The sequence below is a fragment of the Carcharhinus amblyrhynchos genome, unplaced genomic scaffold (genome assembly GCF_965287045.1).
Source record: "Carcharhinus amblyrhynchos unplaced genomic scaffold, sCarAmb.v2.hapA chromosome_1268, whole genome shotgun sequence".
Lineage (NCBI taxonomy): Eukaryota > Metazoa > Chordata > Chondrichthyes > Carcharhiniformes > Carcharhinidae > Carcharhinus > Carcharhinus amblyrhynchos.
In genome coordinates, this window is record NW_027651008.1 from 10,001 (window position 1) to 22,500 (window position 12,500).

At 60.8% G+C, this 12,500-nt stretch overlaps 1 protein-coding gene across 1 annotated transcript in view; it reads left to right on the forward strand.

Annotated features, from left to right (window-relative positions):
- LOC145340671 (calcium-binding and coiled-coil domain-containing protein 1-A-like) overlaps nucleotides 1-12,500 on the forward strand; it is a 24,038-nt gene that overhangs the window by 9,994 nt on the left and 1,544 nt on the right. The window contains exons 6-8 of the mRNA XM_080185135.1: nucleotides 2,324-2,449; nucleotides 4,485-4,580; nucleotides 9,206-9,306. Coding sequence (XP_080041261.1) covers nucleotides 2,324-2,449; nucleotides 4,485-4,580; nucleotides 9,206-9,306 — 323 coding nt within the window. The remainder of the gene's footprint in view (nucleotides 1-2,323; nucleotides 2,450-4,484; nucleotides 4,581-9,205; nucleotides 9,307-12,500) is intronic.

A 12,500-nucleotide genomic window follows, 5' to 3' on the forward strand; every position in this document is an offset into this window, starting at 1 on the left:
ACTAGAACTGTGGGGAATGGCCTCAAAATAAGGGGGGGAGCAGATTTTGGACTGAGTTGAGGAGGAACTTCTTCACCCAAAGGGTTGGGGATCTGTGGGATTTCCCCCCCTGGCCCCAGTTGAGGGTCCCCCCTCGTTGGATGTTCTTCGAGGCGAAGGAGAGATAGATTATTGGAGGGATGAAGGGGGAGCGGGGCGGGGTCAGGGGGAGCTGAGTCCATGAAAAGATCAGCCATGGTCTTATTGGACGGCGGGGCAGGGCTAGCAGGGGGGGGGGCCGAATGGCCCACTCCCGCTCCCAGTTCTGATGTTCTCACGGATCGAGAAGAATGAAGGGAGATCAGGTTGGGGTCCAGGAGGCGATAGAAGGTCCGGATAAAGTAGGGGTGGTGCAGACGCTTCCTCTGGTGGGACGTTCTAGAACGGGAGGGTCACAGTCTTGAGGATGAGGGGCCGCAAAATTTTGGACAGAGTTGGTGGGGGGGGTGGGGGGGTGGGGGGGGGTAACGACTCCCCCCAAAGGGTGGTGAACCTGTGGGATTCGCTGGCCCCCAAAGCGCAGTGGGTGCCGGGACAGTGAAGGACGGAGTTAGACAGATTGGGAATGGGTGGGGGGGGGGTGGAGATGGGGAGAAGGCAGGAGAATTGGGATATCAGCCACAGTGGAATGGCGGAGCGGACTCGATGGGCCGAATGGCCCAATTCTCCCCCCTATCTCTTCCAAACTGATGAAGACCTGGAGTATTGTGTGTGTGTAGTTTTGAGTCTCCTTATCAGAGGAAGGATGTTCCTCGCTACAAAGGGAGCACAGCGAGGGTTTACCAGGCTGATTCCTGGGACGGAGGGTCTGTCATATGAGGGGAGAGACTGAGTGGGTTAGGATTATATTCACTGGGGTTTAGAAGAGTGAGGGGGGGGGGATCTGATAGGAACTTATAAAATTCACACAGGGTTAGAGATTCGGAAAGAATGTTCCCCGTGGTGGGGTAGAGTCCAGAACTAGTTTGGGGGGGGGGGGTCAGATATTGAGGATAAGGGGGTTAAACCCTTTCAGGACTGAGGTGAGTAGAAATTTCTTCACCCAGAGGGTGGAGAATGGGTGGAATTCACTCGCGCAGAAAGTAGTCGAGGTCAAAACCTTGTGTGATTTCCCAGAAGAAATTCGATATCGCTCTTGGGGATAAAGGGGTTGAGGGATATTGGAAGGTAGATCAGGATGTTGAATTTGATACTCAGCCGGGAATTCGTAATGAATGGTGGAGCAGGCTGGAAGGACCAAATAGATTCCTCCTGTTTCTAGTTTCTATTAATTCTTGTAACTTGCAGCCAATAACTCATGTGTGGGGAGGGTCGGTGCTGAGGGAGCACCGCACTGTGTGTGTGGGGAGGGTCGGTGCTGAGGGAGCGCTGCACTGTGTGGGGAGGGTCAGTGCTGAGGGAGCGCCGCACTGTGTGGGGAGGGTCGGTGCTGAGGGAGCGCCGCACTGTGTGTGGGGAGGGTCAGTGCTGAGGGAGCGCCGCACTGTGTGTGTGGGGAGGGTCGGTGCTGAGGAGCGCCGCACTGTGTGTGGGGATGGTCAGTGCTGAGGGAGCGCCGCACTGTGTGTGTGGGGAGGGTCGGTGCTGAGGGAGCACCGCACTGTGTGTGTGGGGAGGGTCGGTGCTGAGGGAGCGCTGCACTGTGTGGGGAGGGTCAGTGCTGAGGGAGCGCCGCACTGTGTGGGGAGGGTCGGTGCTGAGGGAGCGCCGCACTGTGTGTGGGGAGGGTCAGTGCTGAGGGAGCGCCGCACTGTGTGTGTGGGGAGGGTCAGTGCTGAGGGAGCGCCGCACTGTGTGGGGAGGGTCAGTGCTGAGGGAGCGCCGCACTGTGTGGGGAGGGTCGGTGCTGAGGGAGCGCCGCACTGTGTGGGGGAGGGTCGGTGCTGAGGGAGCGCCGCACTGTGTGTGTGGGGAGGGTCGGTGCTGAGGGAGCGCCGCACTGTATGTGGGGAGGGTCAGTGCCGAGGGAGCGCCACACTGTATGTGGGGAGGGTCGGTGCTGAGGGAGCGCCGCACTGTGTGGGGAGGGTCGGTGTTGAGGGAGCGCCGCACTGTGTGTGGGGAGGGTCGGTGCTGAGGGAGCACCGCACTGTGTGGGGAAGGTCAGTGCCGAGGGAGCGCCGCACTGTGTGGGGAGGGTCAGTGCTGAGGGAGCGCCGCACTGTGTGTGGGGAGGGTCGGTGCTGAGGGAGCGCCGCACTGTGTGTGGGGAGGGTCGGTGCTGAGGGAGCGCCGCACTGTGTGTGGGGAGGGTCTGATTCCTGTGTCTCCTCTCCCTGGGTAGGTGGAGAAGGAGAAGGTCCTGAGGCTGAGTGCGGAGCTGCTGCGGTGGAAAGCCAGTGTCCAGGAGAGGGAGTCGGAGACTGAGTGTCTGAGACAGGAGCTCGGGAGGGAGAGGGATCATAACAGGGTAAGAGTAACAAACCCCCAGTGTCAGCACAGCCACCCTGTTCAGTCCATCCGCTCCCTGTCTGTCTCTCTGTCTATCTCTCTCTCTCTCTCATCTCTGTCTCCCCACTCTTTATCTCCCCCTCTCCCTCCCTCATTCCTTCCTTCCTCTCTCCTTCCCCTCTCTCCCTCCCCCTTCTCTCCCTCCCCCCTCGTCCCTTCCCTCCTCATCCCTTCCCACACCCTGTTCCCTCCCCCCTCATACTCTCTCCCTCTCCACCCCTCCTCTCCCCCTCTCCTCTCCCTCTCTCACCCTCCCCCTCCCTCCCCCTCCCTCCCCCTCTCTCTCCCTCTTCTCCCCACACACTGACTCGCGCGCGCACACACACACACCGACTGACACACACACACCGACACACACACACACTCTGACACACCCACACCCACACCCACATCCACACCCAAACACAAACACACACACACACCGACTGACACACACACACCGACACACACACACACTCTGACACACCCACACCCACACCCACATCCACACCCAAACACAAACACAAACACACACACACCGACTGACACACACACACCGACACACACACACACTCTGACACACCCACACCCAAACACAAACACACACACACACACACCGACTGACACACACACACCGACACACACACACACTCTGACACACCCACACCCACACCCACATCCACACCCAAACACAAACACAAACACACACACACACCGACTGACACACACACACCGACACACACACACACTCTGACACACCCACACCCAAACACAAACACAAACACACAGACTGACACACACACACCGACACGCACACACTCTGTCACACACACACACACACCAACAGACACACACACACACTCTGTCACACACACACACACACCAACAGACACACACACCCACGTACACACTGACACACACACACACACCCACGTACACACTGACACACACACACACACACACACACACACACTGACACACACACACACACACACACACACTGACACACACACACACACACACACACACACACACACACACACACACACACACACACACACACACACACACACACACACTGACACACACACAGTCATGCTCACACACTCTGACACATACACACACCAACACACCTATTGGGGAACCTCCGCTCCAGGGAGGGGTGTGTTTGGGGAGGGTGGGGGTGCACGCTCGCAGCAGGAGGATGTTTGTGGGGACAGGGGTGAGAGGGCAGGAGTCAAAGGGTCAGAAGGACATTCTCCCCGTGTCTGCGTGGGTTTCCTCCGGGTGCTCCGGTTTCCTCCCACAGTCTGAAAGACGTGCTGGTTTCGGGGTGCATTGGGGCCGTGCTAAATTCTCCCTCAGTGTCACCCCGAACAGGAGTGTGGGCGACTAGGGGGATTTTCACAGTAACTTCATTGCGGCGTTAATGTCAGCCTGACTTGTGACACTGATAAATAAACTAAATTTTGACCCCCTTGCGGAGGGAGGGAGGGAGGGAGAGGAGGAGGGAGGGAGGGTGGGTGGGAGAGGAGGAGGGGAGAGAGGGAGGGAGGGAGGGAGGGAGCGAAGGAGGGAGGGTGGGTGGGAGAGGAGGAGGGAGGGAGAGAGAGAGGAGGAGGGAGGGAGAGGGAGGGTGGGAGAGGAGGAGGGAGGGAGAGAGAGAGAGGAGGAGGGAGGGAGAGGGAGGGTGGGAGAGGAGGGAGCGAAGGAGGGAGGGTGGGTGGGTGGGATGGAGGGGAGGGGGAGGGACGGAGGGAGGGTGGGAGAGGGGGGAGGGAGGGGAGCGAGCGAGGGAGGGAGGGTGGGTGGGTAGGAGAGGAGGAGGGAGAGGAGGAGGGACGGAGGAGGGGGGAGGGTGGGAGAGGGGGAGGGAGGGGGAGAGAGAGGGAGGGAGAGGAGGAGGGTGGGTGGGAGAGGAGGAGGGAGGGAGAGGGGGAGGGAGGGAGGGAGGGAGGGAGTGCCGGTTCCCGGGATCCATGCCTTTGTGAACTTGTTCCCCGCGCCTCGCTCAGGTCCAGCTGTCGGAGATGGTGCGCGAGAGGAAGGAGATGAAATCGGTGCTGGCCGTCACCCAGAAGGAGAAGGAGATCCTCCAGAGAGAGAAACAGGTAAGGTCCACAGCATGGCAGCGTCCTACCTGGGCAGCGTCCTACCTGGGCGAGCGTCCTACCTGGGCGACCGTCCTACCTGGGCGAGCGTCCTACCTGGGCAGCGTCCTACCTGGGCGAGTGTCCTACCTGGGCGAGCGTCCTACCTGGGCGAGCGTCCTACCTGGGCAGCGTCCTACCTGGGCGAGCGTCCTACCTGGGCGAGCGTCCTACCTGGGCGAGCGTCCTACCTGGGCGAGCGTCCTACCTGGGCAGCGTCCTACCTGGGCAGCGTCCTACCTGGGCGAGCGTCCTACCTGGGCAGCGTCCTACCTGGGCGAGCGTCCTACCTGGGCGACCGTCCTACCTGGGCGAGCGTCCTACCTGGGCAGCGTCCTACCTGGGCGAGTGTCCTACCTGGGCGAGCGTCCTACCTGGGCGAGCGTCCTACCTGGGCAGCGTCCTACCTGGGCGAGCGTCCTACCTGGGCGAGCGTCCTACCTGGGCGAGCGTCCTACCTGGGCAGCGTCCTACCTGGCAGCGTCCTACCTGGGCGAGCGTCCTACCTGGGCAGCGTCCTACCTGGGCGAGCGTCCTACCTGGGCGACCGTCCTACCTGGGCGAGCGTCCTACCTGGGCAGCGTCCTACCTGGGCGAGTGTCCTACCTGGGCGAGCGTCCTACCTGGCGAGCGTCCTACCTGGGCAGCGTCCTACCTGGGCGAGCGTCCTACCTGGGCGAGCGTCCTACCTGGGCGAGCGTCCTACCTGGGCGAGCGTCCTACCTGGGCAGCGTCCTACCTGGGCAGCGTCCTACCTGGGCGAGCGTCCTACCTGGGCAGCGTCCTACCTGGGCGAGCGTCCTACCTGGGCGACCGTCCTACCTGGGCGAGCGTCCTACCTGGGCAGCGTCCTACCTGGGCGAGCGTCCTACCTGGGCAGCGTCCTACCTGGGCGAGCGTCCTACCTGGGCGACTGTCCTACCTGGGCGAGCGTCCTACCTGGGCAGCGTCCTACCTGGGCGAGTGTCCTACCTGGGCGAGCGTCCTACCTGGGCGAGCGTCCTACCTGGCAGCGTCCTACCTGGGCGAGCGTCCTACCTGGGCGAGCGTCCTACCTGGGCGAGCGTCCTACCTGGGCGAGCGTCCTACCTGGGCAGCGTCCTACCTGGGCAGCGTCCTACCTGGGCGAGCGTCCTACCTGGGCAGCGTCCTACCTGGGCGAGCGTCCTACCTGGGCGACCGTCCTACCTGGGCGAGCGTCCTACCTGGGCAGCGTCCTACCTGGGCGAGCGTCCTACCTGGGCAGCGTCCTACCTGGGCGACCGTCCTACCTGGGCGACCGTCCTACCTGGGCGAGCGTCCTACCTGGGCAGCGTCCTACCTGGGCGAGTGTCCTACCTGGGCGAGCGTCCTACCTGGGCGAGCGTCCTACCTGGGCAGCGTCCTACCTGGGCGAGCGTCCTACCTGGGCGAGCGTCCTACCTGGGCGAGCGTCCTACCTGGGCGAGCGTCCTACCTGGGCAGCGTCCTACCTGGGCAGCGTCCTACCTGGGCGAGCGTCCTACCTGGGCAGCGTCCACCTGGGCGAGCGTCCTACCTGGGCGACCGTCCTACCTGGGCGAGCGTCCTACCTGGGCAGCGTCCTACCTGGGCGAGCGTCCTACCTGGGCAGCGTCCTACCTGGGCGAGCGTCCTACCTGGGCAACCATCCTACCTGGGCAGCGTCCTACCTGGGCAGCGTCCTACCTGGGCGACCGTCCTACCTGGCAGCGTCCTACCTGGGCGAGTGTCCTACCTGGGCGAACGTCCTACCTGGGCGAGCGTCCTACCTGGGCCAGCGTCCTACCTGGGCAGCGTCCTACCTGGGCGAGCGTCCTACCTGGGCAGCGTCCTACCTGGGCGAGTGTCCTACCTGGGCGATTCTGGCGTCCTACCTGGGCGAGTGTCCTACCTGGGCGAGTGTCCTACCTGGGCAGCGTCCTACCTGGGCGACCATCCTACCTGGGCAGCGTCCTACCTGGGCGACCGTCCTACCTGGGTGAGCGTCCTACCTGGGCGAGCGTCCTACCTGGGCAGCGTCCTACCTGGGCGACCATCCTACCTGGGCGACCGTCCTACCTGGGCGAGCATCCTACCTGGGCGAGCGTCCTACCTGGGCAGCGTCCTACCTGGGCAGCGTCCTACCTGGGCGACCGTCCTACCTGGGTGAGCGTCCTACCTGGGCGAGCGTCCTACCTGGGCGAGCGTCCTACCTGGGCAGCGTCCTACCTGGGCAACCGTCCTACCTGGGCGAGTGTCCTACCTGGGCAGCGTCCTACCTGGGCAGCGTCCTACCTGGGCAGTGTCCTACCTGGGCGAGTGTCCTACCTGGGCGAGTGTCCTACCTGGGCAACCGTCCTACCTGGGCAGCGTCCTACCTGGGCGAGCGTCCTACCTGGGCGACCGTCCTACCTGGGCGACCGTCCTACCTGGGCGAGTGTCCTACCTGGGCGACCGTCCTACCTGGGCAGCGTCCTACCTGGGCGACCGTCCTACCTGGGCAGCGTCCTACCTGGGCGAGCGTCCTACCTGGGCAACCATCCTACCTGGGCAGCGTCCTACCTGGGCAGCGTCCTACCTGGGCGACCGTCCTACCTGGGCAGCGTCCTACCTGGGCGAGTGTCCTACCTGGGCGAACGTCCTACCTGGGCGAGCGTCCTACCTGGGCCAGCGTCCTACCTGGGCAGCGTCCTACCTGGGCAACCGTCCTACCTGGGCAGCGTCCTACCTGGGCGACCATCCTACCTGGGCAGCGTCCTACCTGGGCGACCGTCCTACCTGGGTGAGCGTCCTACCTGGGCGAGCGTCCTACCTGGCAGCGTCCTACCTGGGCGACCATCCTACCTGGGCGACCGTCCTACCTGGGCGAGCATCCTACCTGGGCGAGCGTCCTACCTGGGCAGCGTCCTACCTGGGCAGCGTCCTACCTGGGCGACCGTCCTACCTGGTGAGCGTCCTACCTGGGCGAGCGTCCTACCTGGGCGAGCGTCCTACCTGGGCAGCGTCCTACCTGGGCAACCGTCCTACCTGGGCGAGTGTCCTACCTGGGCAGCGTCCTACCTGGGCAGCGTCCTACCTGGGCAGTGTCCTACCTGGGCGAGTGTCCTACCTGGGCAACCGTCCTACCTGGGCAGCGTCCTACCTGGGCGAGCGTCCTACCTGGGCGACCGTCCTACCTGGGCGAGTGTCCTACCTGGGCGACCGTCCTACCTGGGCAGCGTCCTACCTGGGCGACCGTCCTACCTGGGCAGCGTCCTACCTGGGCGAGCGTCCTACCTGGGCAACCATCCTACCTGGGCAGCGTCCTACCTGGGCAGCGTCCTACCTGGGCGACCGTCCTACCTGGGCAGCGTCCTACCTGGGCGAGTGTCCTACCTGGGCGAACGTCCTACCTGGGCGAACGTCCTACCTGGGCGAGCGTCCTACCTGGGCCAGCGTCCTACCTGGGCAGCGTCCTACCTGGGCAACCGTCCTACCTGGGCGAGTGTCCTACCTGGGCAGCGTCCTACCTGGCAGCGTCCTACCTGGGCAGTGTCCTACCTGGGCGAGTGTCCTACCTGGGCAACCGTCCTACCTGGGCGAGCGTCCTACCTGGGCGAGTGTCCCTACCTGGGCGAGTATCCTACCTGGGCGAGCGTCCTACCTGGGCAGCGTCCTACCTGGGCGACCGTCCTACCTGGGCGAGCGTCCTACCTGGGCGAGCGTCCTACCTGGGCGAGTGTCCTACCTGGGTGGGCAGCGTCCTACCTGGGCGACTGTCCTACCTGGGGGAGTGTCCTACCTGGGCGAGCGTCCTACCTGGGCGAGCGTCCTACCTGGGTGAGCGTCCTACCTGGGCGAGCGTCCTACCTGGGTGAGCGTCCTACCTGGGCGAGCGTCCTACCTGGGCGAGCGTCCTACCTGGGCGAGCGTCCTACCTGGGCAGCGTCCTACCTGGGCGAGCGTCCTACCTGGGTGAGTGTCCTACCTGGGCGAGTGTCCTACCTGGGCAGTGTCCTACCTGGGCAAGCGTCCTACCTGGGCGAGTGTCCTACTTGGGCAAGCGTCCTACCTACCGTACGACAAAGCATACCGTTCATAGAGAAGGAAAGGAGGAGGGTGCAGGAATGTGGTGTTTTTTTCCACCTGGAATTCTATCCATTTCCTCATTATTCTGGAAAGGCCATGAGTTCTGATGATCTGGAGGGGGATGCCTGAGAGAGCGGAGGAAGCAGATTCAATAGGAACCCCCCCAAAAAGTGGGGTTGGGGGGGGGGGGCGCGGAAATCGGGTTAGATTTGACAGCAAGCGGTTGTCATCTGGGAGCGCTTGGTCGGAACTCAGACCCTCGCTCGGAGTCCACACGGATCTTTGGAGATCTCTGGGCAGTGAGATCGGGGGATGGAGCGGAGTTGGTGGGGGGTGGGGGGAAGGTGATCCGAAATTTTAATGGATGGGGGCGGGGGAGGGGAGGGGAGAGAGACGGGAACGGGCTTGGAAGACGGCCAAAGTCTCAAGTCCTGCTCGCTCACCGCTGGAGCGCTATCAGAGGGTTCGAACACCGAGCTGGTCCAGGGGAGGTGGGGTGTCGTCACCACACGTTCATCCTGATCTCTGTCCCCCTCCAGGAACTCCAGGAGTACGCCAAGATCCTGGAGCAGAACCTGGAGCAGCGAGCGCGGGGAGAAGGAGAGGGAGAACCTGCCTCAGGCAGAACACGGGACCACAGGTTCGTCACTGCCAGGATCAGATACAGAGTAAAGCTCCCTCTACACTGTCCCCCCCCATCAAACACTCCCAGGACAGGTACAGCACGGGGTTAGATACAGAGTAAAGCTCCCTCTACACTGTCCCCCCCATCAAACACTCCCAGGACAGGTACAGCACGGGGTTAGATACAGAGTAAAGCTCCCTCTACACTGTCCCCCATCAAACACTCCCAGGACAGGTACAGCACGGGGTTAGATACAGAGTAAAGCTCCCTCTACACTGTCCCCCCATCAAACACTCCCAGGACAGGTACAGCACGGGGTTAGATACAGAGTAAAGCTCCCTCTACACTGTCCCCCCCCATCAAACACTCCCAGGACAGGTACAGCACGGGGTTAGATACAGAGTAAAGCTCCCTCTACACTGTCCCCCCCATCAAACACTCCCAGGACAGGTACAGCACGGGGTTAGATACAGAGTAAAGCTCCCTCTACACTGTCCCCCCCCATCAAACACTCCCAGGACAGGTACAGCACGGGGTTAGATACAGAGTAAAGCTCCCTCTACACTGTCCCCCCCCATCAAACACTCCCAGGACAGGTACAGCACAGGGTTAGATACAGAGTAAAGCTCCCTCTACACTGTCCCCCCATCAAACACTCCCAGGACAGGTACAGCACAGGGTTAGATACAGAGTAAAGCTCCCTCTACACTGTCCCCCCCATCAAACACTCCCAGGACAGGTACAGCACGGGGTTAGACACAGAGTAAAGCTCCCTCTACACTGTCCCCCCCATCAAACACTCCCAGGACAGGTACAGCACGGGGTTAGATACAGAGTAAAGCTCCCTCTACACTGTCCCCCCCATCAAACACTCCCAGGACAGGTACAACACGGGGTTAGATACAGAGTAAAGCTCCCTCTACACTGTCCCCCCCATCAAACACTCCCAGGACAGGTAGAGCACGGGGTTAGATACAGAGTAAAGCTCCCTCTACACTGTCCCCCCCATCAAACACTCCCAGGACAGGTACAACACGGGGTTAGATACAGAGTAAAGCTCCCTCTACACTGTCTCCCCCCATCAAACACTCCCAGGACAGGTACAGCACGGGGTTAGATACAGAGTAAAGCTCCCTCTACACTGTCCCCACATCAAACACTCCCAGGACAGGTACAGCACGGGGTTAGATACAGAGTAGAGCTCCCTCTACACTGTCCATCCCATCAAACACTCCCAGGACAGGTACAGCACGGGGTTAGATACAGAGTAAAGCTCCCTCTACACTGTCCCCCCATCAAACACTCCCAGGACAGGTACAGCACGGGGTTAGATACAGAGTAAAGCTCCCTCTACACTGTCCCCCCATCAAACACTCCCAGGACAGGTACAGCACAGGGTTAGATACAGAGTAAAGCTCCCTCTACACTGTCCCCCCCATCAAACACTCCCAGGACAGGTACAGCACGGGGTTAGATACAGAGTAAAGCTCCCTCTACACTGTCCCCATCAAACACTCCCAGGACAGGTACAGCACGGGGTTAGATACAGAGTAAAGCTCCCTCTACACTGTCCATCCCATCAAACACTCCCAGGACAGGTACAGCACGGGGTTAGATACAGAGTAAAGCTCCCTCTACACTGTCCCCCCCCATCAAACACTCCCAGGACAAAGACAGCACGGGGTTAGATACAGAGTAAAGCTCCCTCTACACTGTCCCCCCCCATCAAACACTCCCAGGACAGGGACAGCACAGGGTTAGATACAGAGTAAAGCTCCCTCTACACTGTCCCCCCCATCAAACACTCCCAGGACAGGTACAGCACGGGGTTAGACACAGAGTAAAGCTCCCTCTACACTGTCCCCCCCATCAAACACTCCCAGGATAGGTACAGCACGGGGTTAGATACAGAGTAAAGCTCCCTCTACACTGTCCCCTCCATCAAACACTCCCAGGACAGGTACAACACGGGGTTAGATACAGAGTAAAGCTCCCTCTACACTGTCTCCCCCCATCAAACACTCCCAGGACAGGTACAGCACGGGGTTAGATACAGAGTAAAGCTCCCTCTACACTGTCCCCACATCAAACACTCCCAGGACAGGTACAGCACGGGGTTAGATACAGAGTAGAGCTCCCTCTACACTGTCCATCCCATCAAACACTCCCAGGACAGGTACAGCACGGGGTTAGATACAGAGTAAAGCTCCCTCTACACTGTCCCCCCCATCAAACACTCCCAGGACAGGGACAGCACGGGGTTAGATACAGAGTAAAGCTCCCTCTACACTGTCCCCCCATCAAACACTCGCAGGACAGGTACAGCACGGGGTTAGATACAGAGTAAAGCTCCCTCTACACTGTTCCCCCATCAAACACTCCCAGGACAGGTACAGCACGGGGATAGATACAGAGTAAAGCTCCCTCTACACTGTCCCCCCCCATCAAACACTCCCAGGACAGGTACAGCACGGGGTTAGATACAGAGTAAAGCTCCCTCTACACTGTCCCCCCATCAAACACTCCCAGGACAGGTACAGCACGGGGTTAGATACAGAGTAAAGCTCCCTCTACACTGTCCCCCCATCAAACACTCCCAGGACAGGTACAGCACGGGGTTAGATACAGAGTAAAGCTCCCTCTACACTGTCCCCCCATCAAACACTCCCAGGACAGGTACAGCACGGGGTTAGATACAGAGTAAAGCTCCCTCTACACTGTCCCCCCACATCAAACACTCCCAGGACAGGTACAGCACGGGGTTAGATACAGAGTAAAGCTCCCTCTACACTGTCCCCCCCCATCAAACGCTCCCAGGACAGGTACAGCACGGCATAGATACAGAGTAAAGCTCCCTCTACACTGTCCCCCCCATCAAACACTCCCAGGACAGGTACAGCACGGGGTTAGATACAGAGTAAAGCTCCCTCTACACTGTCCCCCCCATCAAACACTCCCAGGACAGGTACAGCACTGGGTTAGATACAGAGTAAAGCTCCCTCTACACTGTCCCCCCCATCAAACACTCCCAGGACAGGTACAGCACGGGGTTAGATACAGAGTAAAGCTCCCTCTACACTGTCCCCCATCAAACACTCCCAGGACAGGTACAGCATGGGGTTAGATACAGAGTAAAGCTCCCTCTACACTGTCCCCCCGATCAAACACTCCCAGGACAGGTACAGCACGGGGTTAGATACAGAGTAAAG